The 15,887-nt window shown below is 42.8% G+C and overlaps 1 protein-coding gene across 2 annotated transcripts; it reads left to right on the plus strand.

Annotated features, from left to right (window-relative positions):
* The first annotated feature begins 178 nt into the window (after positions 1-178).
* Positions 179-13,974, plus strand: LOC108444162 (protein ABHD1-like). 2 transcript variants are annotated; one of them, XM_017725158.2, is made up of 9 exons: positions 179-344; positions 2,966-3,126; positions 4,525-4,707; positions 4,809-4,854; positions 5,866-5,978; positions 6,674-6,847; positions 8,174-8,222; positions 8,551-8,716; positions 9,563-13,974. In XM_017725158.2, the coding sequence occupies exons 1-9, from the start codon at positions 330-332 to the stop codon at positions 9,766-9,768; spliced, it is 1,113 nt and encodes a 370-aa protein (XP_017580647.1). In that variant the 5' UTR covers positions 179-329; the 3' UTR covers positions 9,769-13,974. The 2 variants fall into 2 exon arrangements, with proteins under 2 accessions (XP_017580647.1, XP_017580646.1); XM_017725157.2 differs by lacking the exon at positions 179-344 and adding an exon at positions 1,554-1,899.
* The last annotated feature ends 1,913 nt before the right edge of the window (positions 13,975-15,887 follow it).

Below are 15,887 nucleotides of genomic sequence, written 5' to 3' on the forward strand. Positions count from 1 at the left end.
AAGCTCTTTTTAACATATCTGATAACAGAAGATGAAAATGGGCTCAATGGGAGAATGACCCATATGGACTCATCTTAGAAGAAATCATTAATTATTATTATTAGTATTATTAAGCTGCACTGACTCGTCTAGTCCAGCAGAGGGCGACATGCCTCCCTGAACACTCCCCGCTCGGTCTAATAACAGCGGAAGCGTTTTGTTGTGAAAGTGTTGCTAATAAAGCTGTTTCTGAAAGCTTCTCTGAATTTCTGCGGTTTTTCCACAAATCCCCAGTAAGGCCGGACTGCGGAGAGGCCAGCGGTTTAAGCGGACACTCTTAGGCGGCCTGCATGTACCTGTTTCAGGCAAGTTCACGGACAACAACTGTGGGTCTTCCTCCCGTATTCAATGCCGGTTGACTGACAGCGCCGAGGCTGTTCGGCTCGTCCAGGTCGCCTCTTCTCCTGTTTATATGAGTTAATATCATAATTTATATTAGTCTATTAGTTCGCGAGCTTATTGGTCAGAGCAGCGACCCAGCGCGGTCTGACTCGGTGGATTAGCGGAAAGTGTTACTGTTTACTCTTCGCGTTAACTTGAGTTCGTTTAGACGTCCTTATTTCTGCCTGCTTATCTCGTCTTTATGAAATATTTCTCTTTAATTATTCGGTTTTAGTCAGTAATATTGCTCTCGACCTCGTGTGGGAGCCAGAACTGTGATACTGCGCTACAAACCTACACGAGGACACTTCAGTCCTTTAGTTTAAAGCTACTGGCTCGTCTGCCCTTTGCCCCACATTTCTCCATTGAAACGAGGGGAGAGAGAAAGAGAGTGAGGGAGAGAGAGACACACACAAAGGGAGAGAGAGAAAGAGAGAGAGACGGAGAGAGAGAGAGTGAAAGAAAGAGAGAGAGAGAGGGAGAGAGAGACACACAGAGAGAGAGGGAGAGAGAGACACACAGAGAGAGAGGGAGAGAGAGACACACACAGAGAGAGAGGGAGAGAGAGACACACACAGAGAGAGAGGGAGAGAGAGACACACAGAGAGAGAGAGAGAGAGGGAGAGAGAGACACACACAAAGAGAGAGAGAGAAAGAAAGAGAGCGAGAGACACACAAAAAGAGAGAGAGACGAAGAGAAAGAGAGAGGGAGAGAGACAAAGAGAAAGAGAGACGAAGAGAGAGGGAGAGACACACACAAAGAGAGAGAGACGAAGAGAAAGAGAGAGGGAGAGAGACGAAGAGAGAGAGAGACAAAGAGAAAGAGAGACGAAGAGAGAGGGAGAGACACACACAAAGAGAGAGAGACGAAGAGAAAGAGAGAGGGAGAGAGACGAAGAGAGAGAGATACGAAGAGAAAGAGAGAGGGAGAGAGACGAAGAGAGAGAGAGACAAAGAGAGAGGGAGAGACAAAGAGAAAGAGAGAGGGAGAGACAAAGAGAAAGAGAGAGAGACGAAGAGAGAGAGGGAGAGACACACACAAAGAGAGAGAGACGAAGAGAAAGAGAGAGAGGGAGAGAGACGAAGAGAGGGAGAGAGACGAAGAGAGAGAGAGGGAGAGAGACGAAGAGAAAGAGAGGGAGAGAGACGAAGAGAAAGAGAGGGAGAGAGACGAAGAGAAAGAGAGAGAGAGAGGGAGAGAGACGAAGAGAAAGAGAGAGAGGGAGAGGGAGGGGGCTGGCTGGCTGGACAGACCAAGCTCAGTGCCAGCCTTCTCCTCCCAGAGGTGGGAAAAATTCCCAAAGCCTGCCTGTTTGTTCCTCCATTCCGAGCCCAGCCCGTGTGGAAGGCATGCTGCTGTCTCTGCTGTCCCCCTCCGAGCTGTGGACAGGCTGTCTGGACTACATCTCCAGGCCGTGCACGCTGCTCCTCAGCCTGGTCACTGCCTCGCTGTTCTGCCTGTGGGGCCGTGAGGGGCAGGTCAGTGGGGTCACTGGGGGCTTTCTTTGCTTTTGGGGCTGTTCTCTGGGTTCTCTAGAGCACCTGGCACTCATAGCTGTGTGTATGTGAACTGTTCGCTGTGTTTTCCGTAGATTGTGCTGTTCTCAGTCTCTCTTCGTCTCTTTTCTTCTGTTATGTGGTGTCGTAGTACCAGCTGTGCCAGCTAGTTAGCTTTCAGTTGGCATAGTTGCATGAACTTGGTGTACCTTTTCTCTTTTCATTCATTCTTTCTTTCATTCATTCATTCATTTCTCCTCCTTTGGCTTGGTCTCTCGGGATCAAGACTAGACTTTGAGGTTTGTAGTCCTTGTTTTTGAGTCTCTTGGTCAGGACTTAGACCTCCGTTCTGTTTTTTTTTTTTGACCGTCACCTTTTCTGACGCTGATTCTGGACTGAGTTTGTGTTTTCTTTAAAAACTGCCGAGCTTCACAACTTTTACTTGGGCCGTTTCGCTTACTCCCTTGGAAAAGCTGCTCCTTCAAGAGTTCCTTAGTAAAGAAAATGGTTCTGTATAGAGCCGTGAGCATTCAGAGAACCCTTTGTACGACTTGATGGCAAATGCACTGTAGAAAGAGTTGAAGAGAGTTCTCTCTGAAGCTATACAAAAGGGTTCTTCTGTTCTGACAATGTCAAGCTTGTACCAACAGAAGAACCCTTTTGGGTTCTATGTAGAAATACCAAATACAGCACATTCAGTCTCCCTCAGTCTCAAGAGCCCTTTCGCCCAACCAAAACAGAACCATTCTTTGATTGTTTATGGTTCTTGATAGTTCTTGAGTTTTATCATTCGCTCAGCCTTGTTGGCCACCGCCTCTTGGTCAAGTCTTAAATCTCTGTTGTCCTTTTGAATGTCCTCGTTTTGAAGCACCGGCCAGCCACTTGTGAATTTCTGGCCTGGTTGAAGTGGCTGGGGTCCCACTGCTTTGCTACTTCATAGCTTGCTTGAAATGCAGGTGTTTTCCTTTCGTAGCTGTGGTTAGTGACCCTCTCTCTTCTTTCTCTGTCGTCTCTCTTTTGTCTGCCTGTCTTTCTCTCTGTATCTCAGGTTCCTCTGTTGGTTTGTGGTGATGGCTTCCGGGCATTTCTGCAGAGACGCTGTCCCATCGTGGCGGAGCGTTTCTGTCCCACTCCCTGGTGCTGGGGTGGACGCCTGCAGACGCTTGTGAGGGTGTTCATCAAGTCCAGCCTTTCCATCACATACCGCAAGTACGAGCTTTAGAGACGGTCCTTTTTCTGCTTGGAAAAGTGCGAGTTATCTCAGGAAACATGCGTTGGGTTTCTTGTCCTTTGCTATGAGAGTTACATGAATATTTGTTCTGAAATGATTAAATTATAAATCAACACAACTATGGCTACAGTAGATAAAAAGGGAGTGTTTGAGCTGATATGTTTACAAATGCATCGTGATATTTAGATTTTTTTAACTTGGGGAATTTTACCAAACACTTGGTGAGAGTAAATGAGCAGTGTAGTGTGCAGTGATGATGAGGAGAATATGATCATGCATAATGGGCTACAGTCCAATCAGCTACTAGTTACTATGCAGTTACTATACATTGATGGTGTTGTTTACAGGCTTATCTATCACTGGCTTTTAATGATCCTTGCTGTTGTTTAGTATTCTAGAGTAAAGCAATGTTCTAGAACACAGCAGTGTTGTACGATAAGCCAGTGTTCTAGAACACAGCAGTGTTGTACGATAAGCCAGTGTTCTAGAACTCAGCAGTGTTGTACAATAAGCCAGTGTTCTAGAACGGAACGGTGTTATACGATAAGCCAGTGTTCTAGAACGGAACGGTGTTGTACGATAAGCCAGTGTTCTAGAACGGAACGGTGTTATACGATAAGCCAGTGTTCTAGAACGGAGCGATGTTATACGATAAGCCAGTGTTCTAGAACGCAGCGGTGTTGTACGATAAGCCAGTGTTCTAGAACGCAGCGGTGTTGTACGATAAGCCAGTGTTCTAGAACGCAGCGGTGTTATACGATAAGCCAGTGTTCTAGAACTCAGCGGTGTTGTACGATAAGCCAGTGTTCTAGAACGCAGCAGTGTGGTACGATAAACCAGTGTTCTAGAACGCAGCAGTGTTATACGATAAGCCAGTGTTCTAGAATGCAGCAGTGTTATACGATAAGCCAGTGTTCTAGAACGCAGCAGTGTTATACGATAAGCCAGTGTTCTAGAACGCAGCAGTGTTATACGATAAGCCAGTGTTCTAGAACGCAGCGGTGTTATACGATAAGCCAGTGTTCTAGAACGCAGCAGTGTTATACGATAAGCCAGTGTTCTAGAACGCAGCAGTGTTATACGATAAGCCAGTGTTCTAGAACGCAGCAGTTTTGTACAGTAAGCCTTTTAGAGTGTTCTAGAAGTACTGACGGTACCCATGACGTACCCTTTAAATTTTTCGCAACTAGGTAGCTTTTTTCATCGTTTTGGCCACTAGACTAGACGACTCCCCCGACCAGCTGAAGTCATTGAATGTCATTTATCTCCCTTACTTCATCTCGTTTCACATGAAGGGTCCATTTTCTGTGTTTTTAAGCAGTAATTAATAAGTTAGTGCTGCATTTGGGTGATGAAACCCTTTCTCTCTCACTCAGTGAGCTGATCAGGACAGGAGATGGTGGTCAGCTCTCACTGGACTGGGTGGATAACTCCAACAGTGCCGAACATCCACAAACCTCCACTCGGCCTACGGTGCTCTTCCTGCCCGGCCTGACCGGAAACAGCCGCCAGACATACGTCCTGCGCGCGGTCCAGCAAGCCACACGCCACGGATACAGGTGTGTGTGGGTGTGTGAGAGTGAGTCCTACCTACCTACCTAATTGATCATTCAGAATAGATTGAATTGTTAGTTACAGTGTCTCTTATGGACTGTTCCAGGTGTGTGGTGATGAATAACAGAGGTTTTGGAGGAGAGGAGCTGCTGGTGAGGATGATTTCATGTTTTTTGTTTATATCTCTACTTTGTTCTGTGAAGATTTGAGCTTTGTGTTCTGTTTTTGCGAATGTACATGGTTTATCAGTAGTTTGGGGAATAAAATGCAGCAGCTTGGGTCAGATTTAATGATGCATGGTTGTTTTTTGAGCTTATAAATTGGCCAAGTGAACATCCGTTACTCTATATGTATCACTATACATTATGCGTTTAAAATAACATTACATGTAGTATTACAAATTACGTAGTATTATACCATTGTATATATAGCGCTGTATGATATGGGTATAAAATGCATTATATTCATTGACATTATTTAACGCTGTAATGACGATATGCACAGTTTGTGTTGGTCATCCTCTAGTCCTTCATCAGTGGTCACAGGACGCTGTTGGCTGGATATTTTTGGTTGGTGGACTATTCTCAGTCCAGCAGCGACACTGAGGTGGTTTAAAAACTCCAGCAGCACTGCTGCGTCTGATCCACTCAGACCAGCACAACACACACTTACACACCACCCACAGGTCAGTGTCAGTGCAGTGCTGAGAATGACCCACCACCCAATTAGTACCTGCTCTGTGAGGGTCCATGGGGGTCCTGACCACTGAAGAACAGGGTAAAAGGGGGCTAAGAAAGTATCAGAGAAACAGATGGACTAGTGCTTCTATATGGTCAGTGGAGCTGATAAAATGGACAGGTTGTAACGTTATGGCTGGTTGGTCTATAATACGTGCGCTCCTTTCATTTAATCCTTCAGACTGTCTGAGATTATTTAGATCAAATCGCTGGCGGTTTCTACTGGTGATGTAAGTGATGATGAAATATGTCATGGACAAAGAAGACTGGTGACTCCTTACATGTCATAAATGTGTTGTGAGGTGAATTTGACTCGCTTCCTCCTCTCTCTCTCTCTCTCTCTCTCTCTCTCTCTCTCTCTCTCTCTCTCTCTCTCTCTCTCTCTCTCTCTCTCTCTCTCTCTCTCTCTCAACCCCGCCCTGCCAGACTCCTCTCACATTCTGTGCTGCTGATACTTCAGACGTAGAGACAGTTGTCAATCACGTCAAAAAACTCTACCCACAAGCCCCTCTGCTCGGAGCTGGTGTGTCTCTTGGAGGGTGAGAAACCAAAACACTCGATTCTCTTCTCTCCTCTTCTCTCTTTTTCCCTAAAGCCCACTGAGTGTATGAGCATAGTCCATTTTATATGATCATTTTCCAGCCTCTCTCTACCCCTCAGAGTTAAAGGGGAAGTCCACAGATTTCTCAACTTCTGCTTAATTGAGATTTCAACAAAACCAAGATTGCTGAGAAATGTACTGACTTGGATTTCGTTACAGTGGTGGTGTTAGGAACCAGGATTCACAGCGTCTACACCACAAATATATGCCTTTTATTTAACCTTTATTTCTTCTGAGTTTTAACAATAAAAGTGGGAAATATTATAAAATATAGTTTGGGGTAGTATTTGTACTTCCCTTGCTTGTGTTTTGTATGCTTTCTTAATGTTTAGGCTGAAAGCTTGTGGCGAAGCTGTTATAAAGCAGTGTCTCGGGCACATTCCTGACCGTTTTACTCAGTGACTTTCTATGAGGGATCTTTTAGAGGCGTTAAAATGATCAGACATCTGGTTCCTGCCACTACCACTACGAAGAGTGCTAATTTTCTGTAGAACAGACCGTTTCATATCCACTTAGAATGACGAAGAATGAATGGAATTCCCCTTTAAGCTGTTTGTTATTGTGTTTTACAAGCTGATATTGTTTTGTATGATCTCTGCTCTGATATGGCCTGAAACGTTCTTGTTGTTGCAGCATGCTGTTACTGAATTATCTGGCGCGTAAAGGGCAGGACTCTAAGATGATCGCCGCTCTCACCCTCTCCGTGTGCTGGGACTCGTTTGAATCCTCCATATCCCTGGAGCAGCCAATCAACAAGCTGCTTTTCAATCGCCATCTTACCAGGAACTTGTGCAGTGCCATTAACAGGTTAATCCCTGCCCGCTCAGTCTGACATCATCATACCAGCTGCTTTTAATGGTCACATGTTCATGTTTGTTACTTTCTTTGCAAAATTTCACTTTAATTTTTGATTTTATCAGTGACTAGTTCATAGATTCATTTAACACAGAAGCCCAAAAGGCCAATCAGATCACCTTCAAAGGAGAATTTCACCAGCTTTTCAAAAACATTCTGCATAGCGGAGATATAAACAATGTCACTTAGGCTACGTTTACACAGCAGGTAAACGTGGCCCAGGTCTGATTTTCTCACCAAATCCTCACCAGTGAACGCCAGTCGCTCCCAGAGCTTCAGTTTCATCTTCACCAGCATCACGTGAGCCGTCATGTGGGCTCGTCACCCACAGTGTGTACGAGTTTGCTGTAAAAAGGGCACGTTATTCGGCTACGGTCACTTCTTTGGTTCGTGTCCTCTGGTTCTTGAAACTGTTCTCTGAGGCTGCAGCCTCTGCCTCCTCTGGCCACATTGGGCCGTTTCGTTTGAAACCTCTTTGAACACGAAGCAGCTGCTTCTCTTCTAGTTTTTCGGTACGAAAACATCAGTGTAAATGTTTGAGTCTCAGCCGTGCAAAATTATGATAACTTGAGTTGGACTGACGTAAAAGTCGCATGAATTCCGATCTGGCTGGTCAGACCGAGTCACATTGCTGCAGATCGGATACGTATCGGATATGAAAGCGTCTCAAATTGGAATTGAAAATGTCAGATTCAATGCATTTTTTGCTGTTCACACTGCCACACAGACACACCTCTGTGTCACATATGGAGAAAAAGATTAAATTTGGGCCACTTTTACCTGCTGTCTAAACGCAGCCTTGGAGTGGTTTGGTGTGAAATGGTTTATAATAGAGACCAAATTAATTAGAATTACCCACCTGGATTTCGTACAGTGGTGCTGATAGGAACCAGAGGTCACAAGTATAGCCATTTTATTTGCTTTCCAAAACCACCAGTGAACCTACACATGCATTCCGAGCTTTTGTATGTAATATTGATGATGATGATGATGGAAAAATAATGGGAAATATTTTCAAAATATGTTTTCATACTTCTTGCCTTATAACACCCTTCGTGTACCTCTGCCCTGCTCAACACCAGGCAGCACATTCATAAGCATTTAATGTAATAACTTTCTGTGAGGGAGCTTTTAGAGCCATTAAACTCTTCAGATGTCTGGTTCCTATCACCACCGTTGTGAATTCTGGCTCTGTAGGTTTCTCTAGCCACTCTGCCAGACGTGTTTGTGTGAACAGCTTCTCTGGAACTGTTGTCTCACTCTGCCCTCTCTCCTCAGACACAGAAAGATCCTGGGAAAGGTGATAGATGTGGACTACGTGCTGAAGGTATTTATTATAGGTATATTATAGGTATTATTATAGATATATCATTCTGTTCACCATACCTGTATCGTTCCACTGTTGCTAACCAAACATTTTTTTGGTGTAATATTAAAACATATTTTGCTTTTTTTTTCTTTGATTTTTTTTTTTCTTTTTCTGACTGAAATGGGAAAATAGAGAAAATACTTTCACCCTCCCAGTGTGTTGTTGGGGGGAGGCCTTGCTAGAAGGAGACTAATTTATTGTTGTGGGGGCATCGGTGGCACTGTTTGTTTTATAAACTGCCCATTAAGAGAGATCAACCCTGTCTATGCTCTTTTCCGCTCTCCAGGCACGAACGATCCGGGAATTTGATGAGCGCTTCACGTCTGTGATGTTTGGCTACAAGTCCTGTGCTGATTATTACAGAGATGCCAGTCCGGGCTGCAAATTGCAGAAGACTGCTGTACCTGTGCTCTGTTTAAACGCTGCTGATGACCCTTTCTCCCCTAAACACGGTGAGAGAGAGAGAGAGAGAGAGAGAGAGAGAGAGAGAGAGAGAGAGAGAGAGGGAGATACTTGTATTATAAACTCAGTTAGTTACTCTAATGAGCATCACACGAGTCCAGTCAGAGTGAGATGAGCAGCAGTGAGCAGTGCTTGTGTTTTTAACTGCTTTAAAATGATGTCAGACTCAGGAAAACGTCCTTCACGTGTCCTCATTAAAGGAGGCCGAGAGGGAGACGCCATGTTCTGAGACAAGCTGGACGTCCGTCCCACCGCCGTTTTTTAAAGATCAGAGCATAAACTTCGAATGTACTTAATGTAGTCAGAATGTACTGGAATGCAGTCAGATACAGGCGTTTACACGCATATTATTCTTCTATTTAATGGATTATTTACAGGATTACCCACCTCGTTCATTCGGATAGTGATTGCATTCCAAATAGCTTTAAGCTCTCTATTCTGATTTAAGGTGTGTACATGGACGTATTCTATTCTGGTTGAACTGTTATTGTCATTGCCTTTCGCCCGATGACCGCTGGGATAGGCTCCAGCACCCCCGCGACCCTGAGGGAGAAGCGGCTTAGAAAGTGTGTGTGTGTGTGTGTGTGTGTGTGTGTGTGTGTATTATTGGTATTATTCACAGATCAGTCAGCAAGCTGCATGTAAAACGTGGCTGTTGACTCCTAATTGCAGTTACCAGTTCATCCACTAGAGGCAGTCTGAATATCTCTCTCTCTCTCTCTCTCTCTCTCTCTCTCTCTCTCTCTCTCTCTCTCTCTCTCTCTCTCTCTCTCTCTCTCTCTCTCTCTCTCTCTCTCTCTCTCTCTCTCTCTCTCCCTCTCTCCCTCTCTCCACAGCATTCCCAGTATCTCTCGCTCAGCGTTTGCCGAATGTGGCTCTGTTGGTGACGGCTCATGGAGGACACATCGGCTTCCTGGAGGGTCTGTTTCCTAACGGTGATGGCTACATGGACCGCCTGTTGGGACAATTCGTCCACGCTGCTTTCGAGCACCTAGAGGACCTGAGGGAAGCCTGCAGCATCAAGGACCAGGTCACCCAGTAACAAAAACAATATGTTATAGGTTAAGCTAAACAATCACCACTGACCACTTTACATTAGATGACGAGTAGGCAAGAAATAATCCAAACTAATTTATCAACATATTAAATAATAAAAATAATATGTTCATTTTTGGTTAGATTTTTCCTTCATGTCAGAGGAACAGCTGAGGCATGGTGGAAATATTCTTCATAGGTGAAATTCCCCTAGAAGATGATAATGATATCGATAAGTAGCGTTAATATTAATGCTAATTATTTAGCATGGGAGGTAAGCTAGATATTAAGTAACTTAATTGGCAATGAATTATTTTTTTTTATACCCCTTTTTGGGAAACAGGCCATGTGAAGATTTCTTATTCGTCATCAATTATTATTATTATGATTAATGGTCTGTCATTGATGTTGTATTTACACAGTGCCAATAATTTGTAATTTAGTACCTGAAACTATATGACCAGCAACTTTATTACCTGGAGAAACTTGATAGAAGGCACAAGTTTTGAATATTTTGCTTTTGAATGTGAATGAATGTGATAATGATAAGGTATTAATTATAGCACTCTGGGGATGTAAATTATTTTATCATGTTATTAATAACATGTACAATGCAGACAAATCAGTGTTCATTCAGTTCTAGTGTATTTTGCTTATATACCGTACATTGTTGTTATATGATAATCTGCCATCGATCCATGCTTTTTTTATGAAAGCAAAAGTGTCTAAAATCAGTATTTTATAAAATATTTATATTGAAATGTCTTGTTTTATTTGAATAATATTTGGAAGATATTTTTAAATGTTTATCGTTTTGGTTTTCTAATGCAATTTCCAAATATGTTGAGTCTCACAGAGAAAACAATGTTAAAGTCCAACTTTCAGATATATTTTTAATGCACTACATGGCCAAAAGTATGTGTGCAACATCACATATGAGTTTGTTTAGTATATGGCTCTAAAACTCTAAGTCATTTATAGAGAGTTTAGCCAGGTTGGGCACTGTTCTTTTTTTAGAAGGCCTGGCTGTCAGCTGGCATTCCAGTTCATCCCAAAGCTGTTGGATAGGGTTTAGGTCAGGGCTCTGTGTAGACAAGCCAAGTTCCACCACGCTAAACTTGGCAGGTTCTTACTTCATGAGACCCATTTTGTGCAGCTGGGCGTTGTGATGCTGAAGTGGTTCCATCAGTTCCCAAATTGTTGCAGCAGAGTTCTTTAGGAAGCACAGTTCTCGGGAATGTTGTTAGTTCCCATCATTGGAACTAAGGGGCTCATTATTCCCCCTCTGCCAAACTTTACAGCTGGAACTATACACTCAGGTAGCATTCTGCCAAACCCTGATTAATCTGTTAGTCCACCCTGTGGTGAAGTTTAATTCATCACTGCAGATAATACATTTTACATCATGGTGTTCATGGGTTCTAGCTGATGTTGATGATGGCATTACTGATGTTCCATCCAGAGGCAGGGTGTGCTGTAACTAAGGGCAGATTATTTTATGAGCTTCCCATTCTGTGTGACCTTTCTCTTCACAACTGAGCTGTTGTTTTTCTAGATGTTTTCATGTCATAATCGCAGCACTTACAGTTGATGAGGGCAGACACATTAAACATCACTGCTCTTCAGAAACTCCCAATCTATTGTCGGTGTTTGTCTGTTGAGACTGCATGGCTGTTCACTTGTCTTACATCTCCAGACACACTAATTAGATGTATGTCCACATACTTTTGGCCATTTTTCATTGTATAATGAAAATTTTAAATGACGACTATGCCAGTGCCTTATGAATTGATTTTTACTGGCCTGTGTAAGTTCATGCTTGCATTGTACTGAACTCCACAAATGTGTGCTATTCTGTTATATACCGTTGTATGCAAAAGTTTGCGCGCCCCTGGTCAAATAAAGTTTTGCTGATTTTTCTAATTGAAATAAGTCCACAAATCCTCTACAGAGAGCACAGTTCTGCACATTTTAATGTACAGTTACTGCTTACTTGCGGATTTTACCATGTTAGAAAAAAATAAATCAAAATATGACCTGTGCAAAAGTTATGGCACATTTTGTGCTGCACAATTTGCACAACAAATGTCATATTTAAGTTTGCTCCCTGCTGAGGAAGTGTTAACATGTTAACATTGACCAGACGGGGTCAACGTTTTGCATACAACTGTAATATTTGTTATGTCTATGAACTGTGAACACAAGTGATAATGAAAACCTGAGGAATATTCAGGAGCAGAAAAGTGGATTGCATTGGAAATGCAATGATGGCCTCCAAAGAACTTAAGCATCATATAACAGTCATAGCACCATTGTGAAGGCACTGTGAATCGTACACAAACGTCTGCCTTCCCCTCTTTTTGTAAAGCTTGATTGGGGCTGATCACTTTAAGCTTTTGGGCTGCTTCTTCAAACCCAGATTAAGGGTATGCCTAAAAATAAAGGATTCCCAGTGGTGATTCGTCATTGGCATGGAAGTTTTAATCCTTTAGTCCAAGACTAGGCTCTTAATCCAAGTGAAAGACATTGCCACTTTTTTTGTTTTTTATTTTTTTTTATTATTTAAGTGCCACTTTTTCAGAGTGAAGCAGGCCTGGGTGATGTAAAACCAATTAGCACCATATTTTCTAGTTCAAATTGCAATTATTAATAAATCCCCCTCCCCTCTCCTCCACCAACCAGTACACACAGTCCACTGCAGCTTTGACCTAATACTGAGTATTACTGAGTATTAATATCGTATAATAAGTAACCCAACATCCTTAGATAACTACTTTACCTGTCCTTTTAATAGATGTTAATGTGTTGCTGCAAGCACATGCATTCCTGAGCTTCTTCTGGTGCAGGTTCATGGTGATGCGCATGCTTGTAGCTCTCCCAGCTGGAGAATCTTCAGGCTGGGAGAATGCATTGCTGCCATATCTGATCCTGTTTTTTGGGCCATAGATGGGGATCAGAGGAACCTTCTATACTTCTAAAAGGTCCAGGGCTGGGTCTAACTTGGATGCTATAGGATAATACCCAATATTTCCGGTTCCATGCACTCAAGCTAAACTTAAAGTAAAGTATTTAGAAGGTAAAGAGTTGTGGGGTAAAGCTGGCCATGGTCATGGTGTGCAGCCAGGAGAACTGACAGACAATCTTCTCTCTACCATAAACAAAACACTATTAGGTTCCTTTAAGCACGCTGATTAAAGGAACGTGAAGCCCAATTTCCCAAGATATTTAACAAGCTGTTTAATCAAACGAGTCCTCTGAGGTTCTCCGTATTCCTCAGCATGGCGAGTATTGGCTTTTATGAGTTGCCGTCAGGTTTCTTGTGAATCATCGACGATGATATCCGATTATCTTATCGCCCAGGCCTGGTACATGGCATAAATATGGACACATTTAAGTTTAGCCGCATGTGGAAAGAAGCTGAATGGTCTACTCTTTGCTCCGGAGTCAGTCATAGTAAGTGAATGACCGGGGAGTTTATTGACCGACGAAGGAAAACCTGCTGAGCTCAGATCACTCATGCGACAGTGAAGGGCCAAAACTCTACGCACAAAAACACAACTAACTTTCTGCTAATGTGCTCTTCCTCATGTTTTTTTCTTTTCTGAATAGTCTGTGAACATTGATCACCTACTTTGAAACACTGATGCATAGAATTTGATACACTTTTTTTAATGTTAAATGTAATAGTGTTGACGTAATTCTGCCTTATGCCCGGCCCACACTACGTGTTGTTGTTGAAAATGTGAGACCCCACGCATAATGACTGCCTTAAATGAAACACCACACACTTTCAGGAACTGCTGCCTTGCGGGGTTTCTCGCGAACTAACGTGACTTTAGATCTGATCAAACAGATGACAGCGAGGCTGTTGCTGGCGATGTTGCTTTCTGTACAGAAAAGGCCAAGCAAAAGGGAAATAAAGAGGTTGAAGCCGTGGCTACAGATCGGAGGAGTAAAGGTGGGGATACAGACACGCTATATGACAGGATAATCTAGGAAGAGCATCATTTAAGATCACTTTGATAGCGAGAGACCTTTTGCGATTGTCCTGAGGAGCAAAACGGCCTAAAGATGGGCCTGATTGTCCTGTAGTGTGGGCCAGGCATTAGTGCCCTCTTTGACATCCTTTGTCGTTCTGAATTGTATATTGTTTACTCACCATGATGCACTGAACTCTTATAATTAAGCATCAATAAAGTGCTTAAACAACTTATTCTGCCTCTTTTCTTTCACTAAAGGCGACTGGTGGCAGTCGTGGGCTGGAGGTTAGGGAACTGGCCCTGTGACCAGAAGGTTGCCAGTTCGATCCCCAGTGCCGACAGTCCATGACTGAGGTGTCCTTGAGCAAGACACCTAACCCCCAACTGCTCCCCGGGCGCTGTGGATAGGGCTGCCCACCGCTCCGGGCAAGTGTGCTCAATGCCCCCTAGTGTGTGTGTGTGTGTGTGTGTGTGTGTGTTCACTAGTGTGTATGTGGTGTTTCACTTCACAGATGGGTTAAATGCGGAGGTGGTGTTTCCCCAGTTGTGTAACTATACTGAAGGGGCATCTCAAACACAGATGCTTTGGTTGGACGTATGAATTTCCTTATAATGATCACATAGTAGAAACTTATAGGCACAGTCATATACAACAAGGGTTGTTTAGTGAGGGTTTTATGGCTTGTTGCCACAGCAGAAGCCATTTTTTGGTTCTTTATAGAACCATTTTAAAGGGGCATGCAGGCCTAAAACTAGATTAAAAGGGGAATTCCACAGATTTTTTTCATAATTTCTGCCCATTCAGTCACTGAGATATAAACAGCCGTTCAGAATGGTCTCATGTGAAATGGTTCATTGCAGAGAAACATACAAACTCAGATTTCTTTACAGTGGTGCTGGAACCAAGGCTTGCAATGTCTGCAACACAAGCATAGCAATTTTATTTACTATCCAAAACTGTCCCCCATGTGTCTTCTAAGCTTTTCTATGTAATGTTGAATATTGTCAAATAGCGGTAAATTGTAAAATGTTTACTTCCGAGACTATATCGCCCTGCATGTACCCATCCACCATGAATGAATTAAAAATGCATTGGATTTGTAGGAGTTTTGTGTAGGAGCCGTCTGTGGGGGAGCTTTTTAGAGGCATTAAAGGCTTTGGATGTCTGGTTCGTATCACCATCACAGTGAACAGTCCTGTACTTTGTACGTTTCTCTAAAACAGAGACGTTCACATCAAACCTCTGTGAACGACTGCGTTTACACCATGAACGTTTAATTATGCAGACGTTTTGAAAAAAACATGGAATTCCCCTTTAAATGCTTCAGACGTCTGGTTCCTATCACCACCACTGTGAACAATTCTGACTCCGTACGCTGCTCTAAAGTGGAGAATTGAACATCAAACCAGTCATGATGATTTTGTTTGCACCTTAATGGTATTATTATGGTGAAAACATGTATATTTTAATAAAAATAGGTGTAATTTCCCTTCAACATGTTATTTGTTATGTAGTACAGTGTAGTTCAGCATTGCATCTCTCAGGCTCATTAGCTTGAACCATATTTCTGAATTTTAGTGCCCATTTTCTGTTTATTTCCTGAGTGTCACATATAGAGGGGGAAAAATATATAATGTGCTATAACTATTGTTATTTATTCCCACCAATATGTTAAAATTCACTAAATAAGCAGAGATTGTGCATTAAAATGTGCGGAAAATGATCTCATTTAGACATATTCAGAAAACATTTGAAAATATTCTCACATAATTTGATGAGGGGTGCCCAACCCTTGCAGTACCATCAGCCCTCTGGCTTCCTTCTATATTAACCCGCCAACTGAAGGGGAAACAAATTCAAACAGCCTGCCCTCAAGTACCTCCTCAAAGTGCTTATAGTTCTTGTAAGCTCCTCCCACCTTCAAGATACATCATCAGAGGGGGGTTTTCTAGTATTTATATGAAACAGTCTTGCTCTAGAGACTACTGCGGCACCGCTGTGGGCATGTTTTCCACAGATATATGGATCCTTACATTTTTTATTTTGGGTCAGAGTTTCCTTTAAACAACCACACCGACCAGAGATAATCCGATATGAAGAGCATTGTAATATTCCAATGGCCCTGTGAGTTGTCATTGCTCTGTG

This window comes from Pygocentrus nattereri, chromosome 4 (genome assembly GCF_015220715.1).
Source record: "Pygocentrus nattereri isolate fPygNat1 chromosome 4, fPygNat1.pri, whole genome shotgun sequence".
Taxonomy (NCBI): domain Eukaryota; kingdom Metazoa; phylum Chordata; class Actinopteri; order Characiformes; family Serrasalmidae; genus Pygocentrus; species Pygocentrus nattereri.

What these genes read in the sequence shown, in the direction of transcription:
- LOC108444162 (XM_017725157.2), top strand. Translation starts at nt 1,771, where the DNA reads ATGCTGCTGTCTCTGCTGTCCCCCTCCGAGCTGTGGACAGGCTGTCTG. An exon ending in TGTGGGGCCGTGAGGGGCAG is followed by an intron (nt 1,900 to 2,965) that starts GTCAGTGGGGTC and finishes TCTGTATCTCAG; the next exon opens with GTTCCTCTGTTGGTTTGTGG. An exon ending in TTGGAGGAGAGGAGCTGCTG is followed by an intron (nt 4,855 to 5,865) that starts GTGAGGATGATT and finishes CCGCCCTGCCAG; the next exon opens with ACTCCTCTCACATTCTGTGC.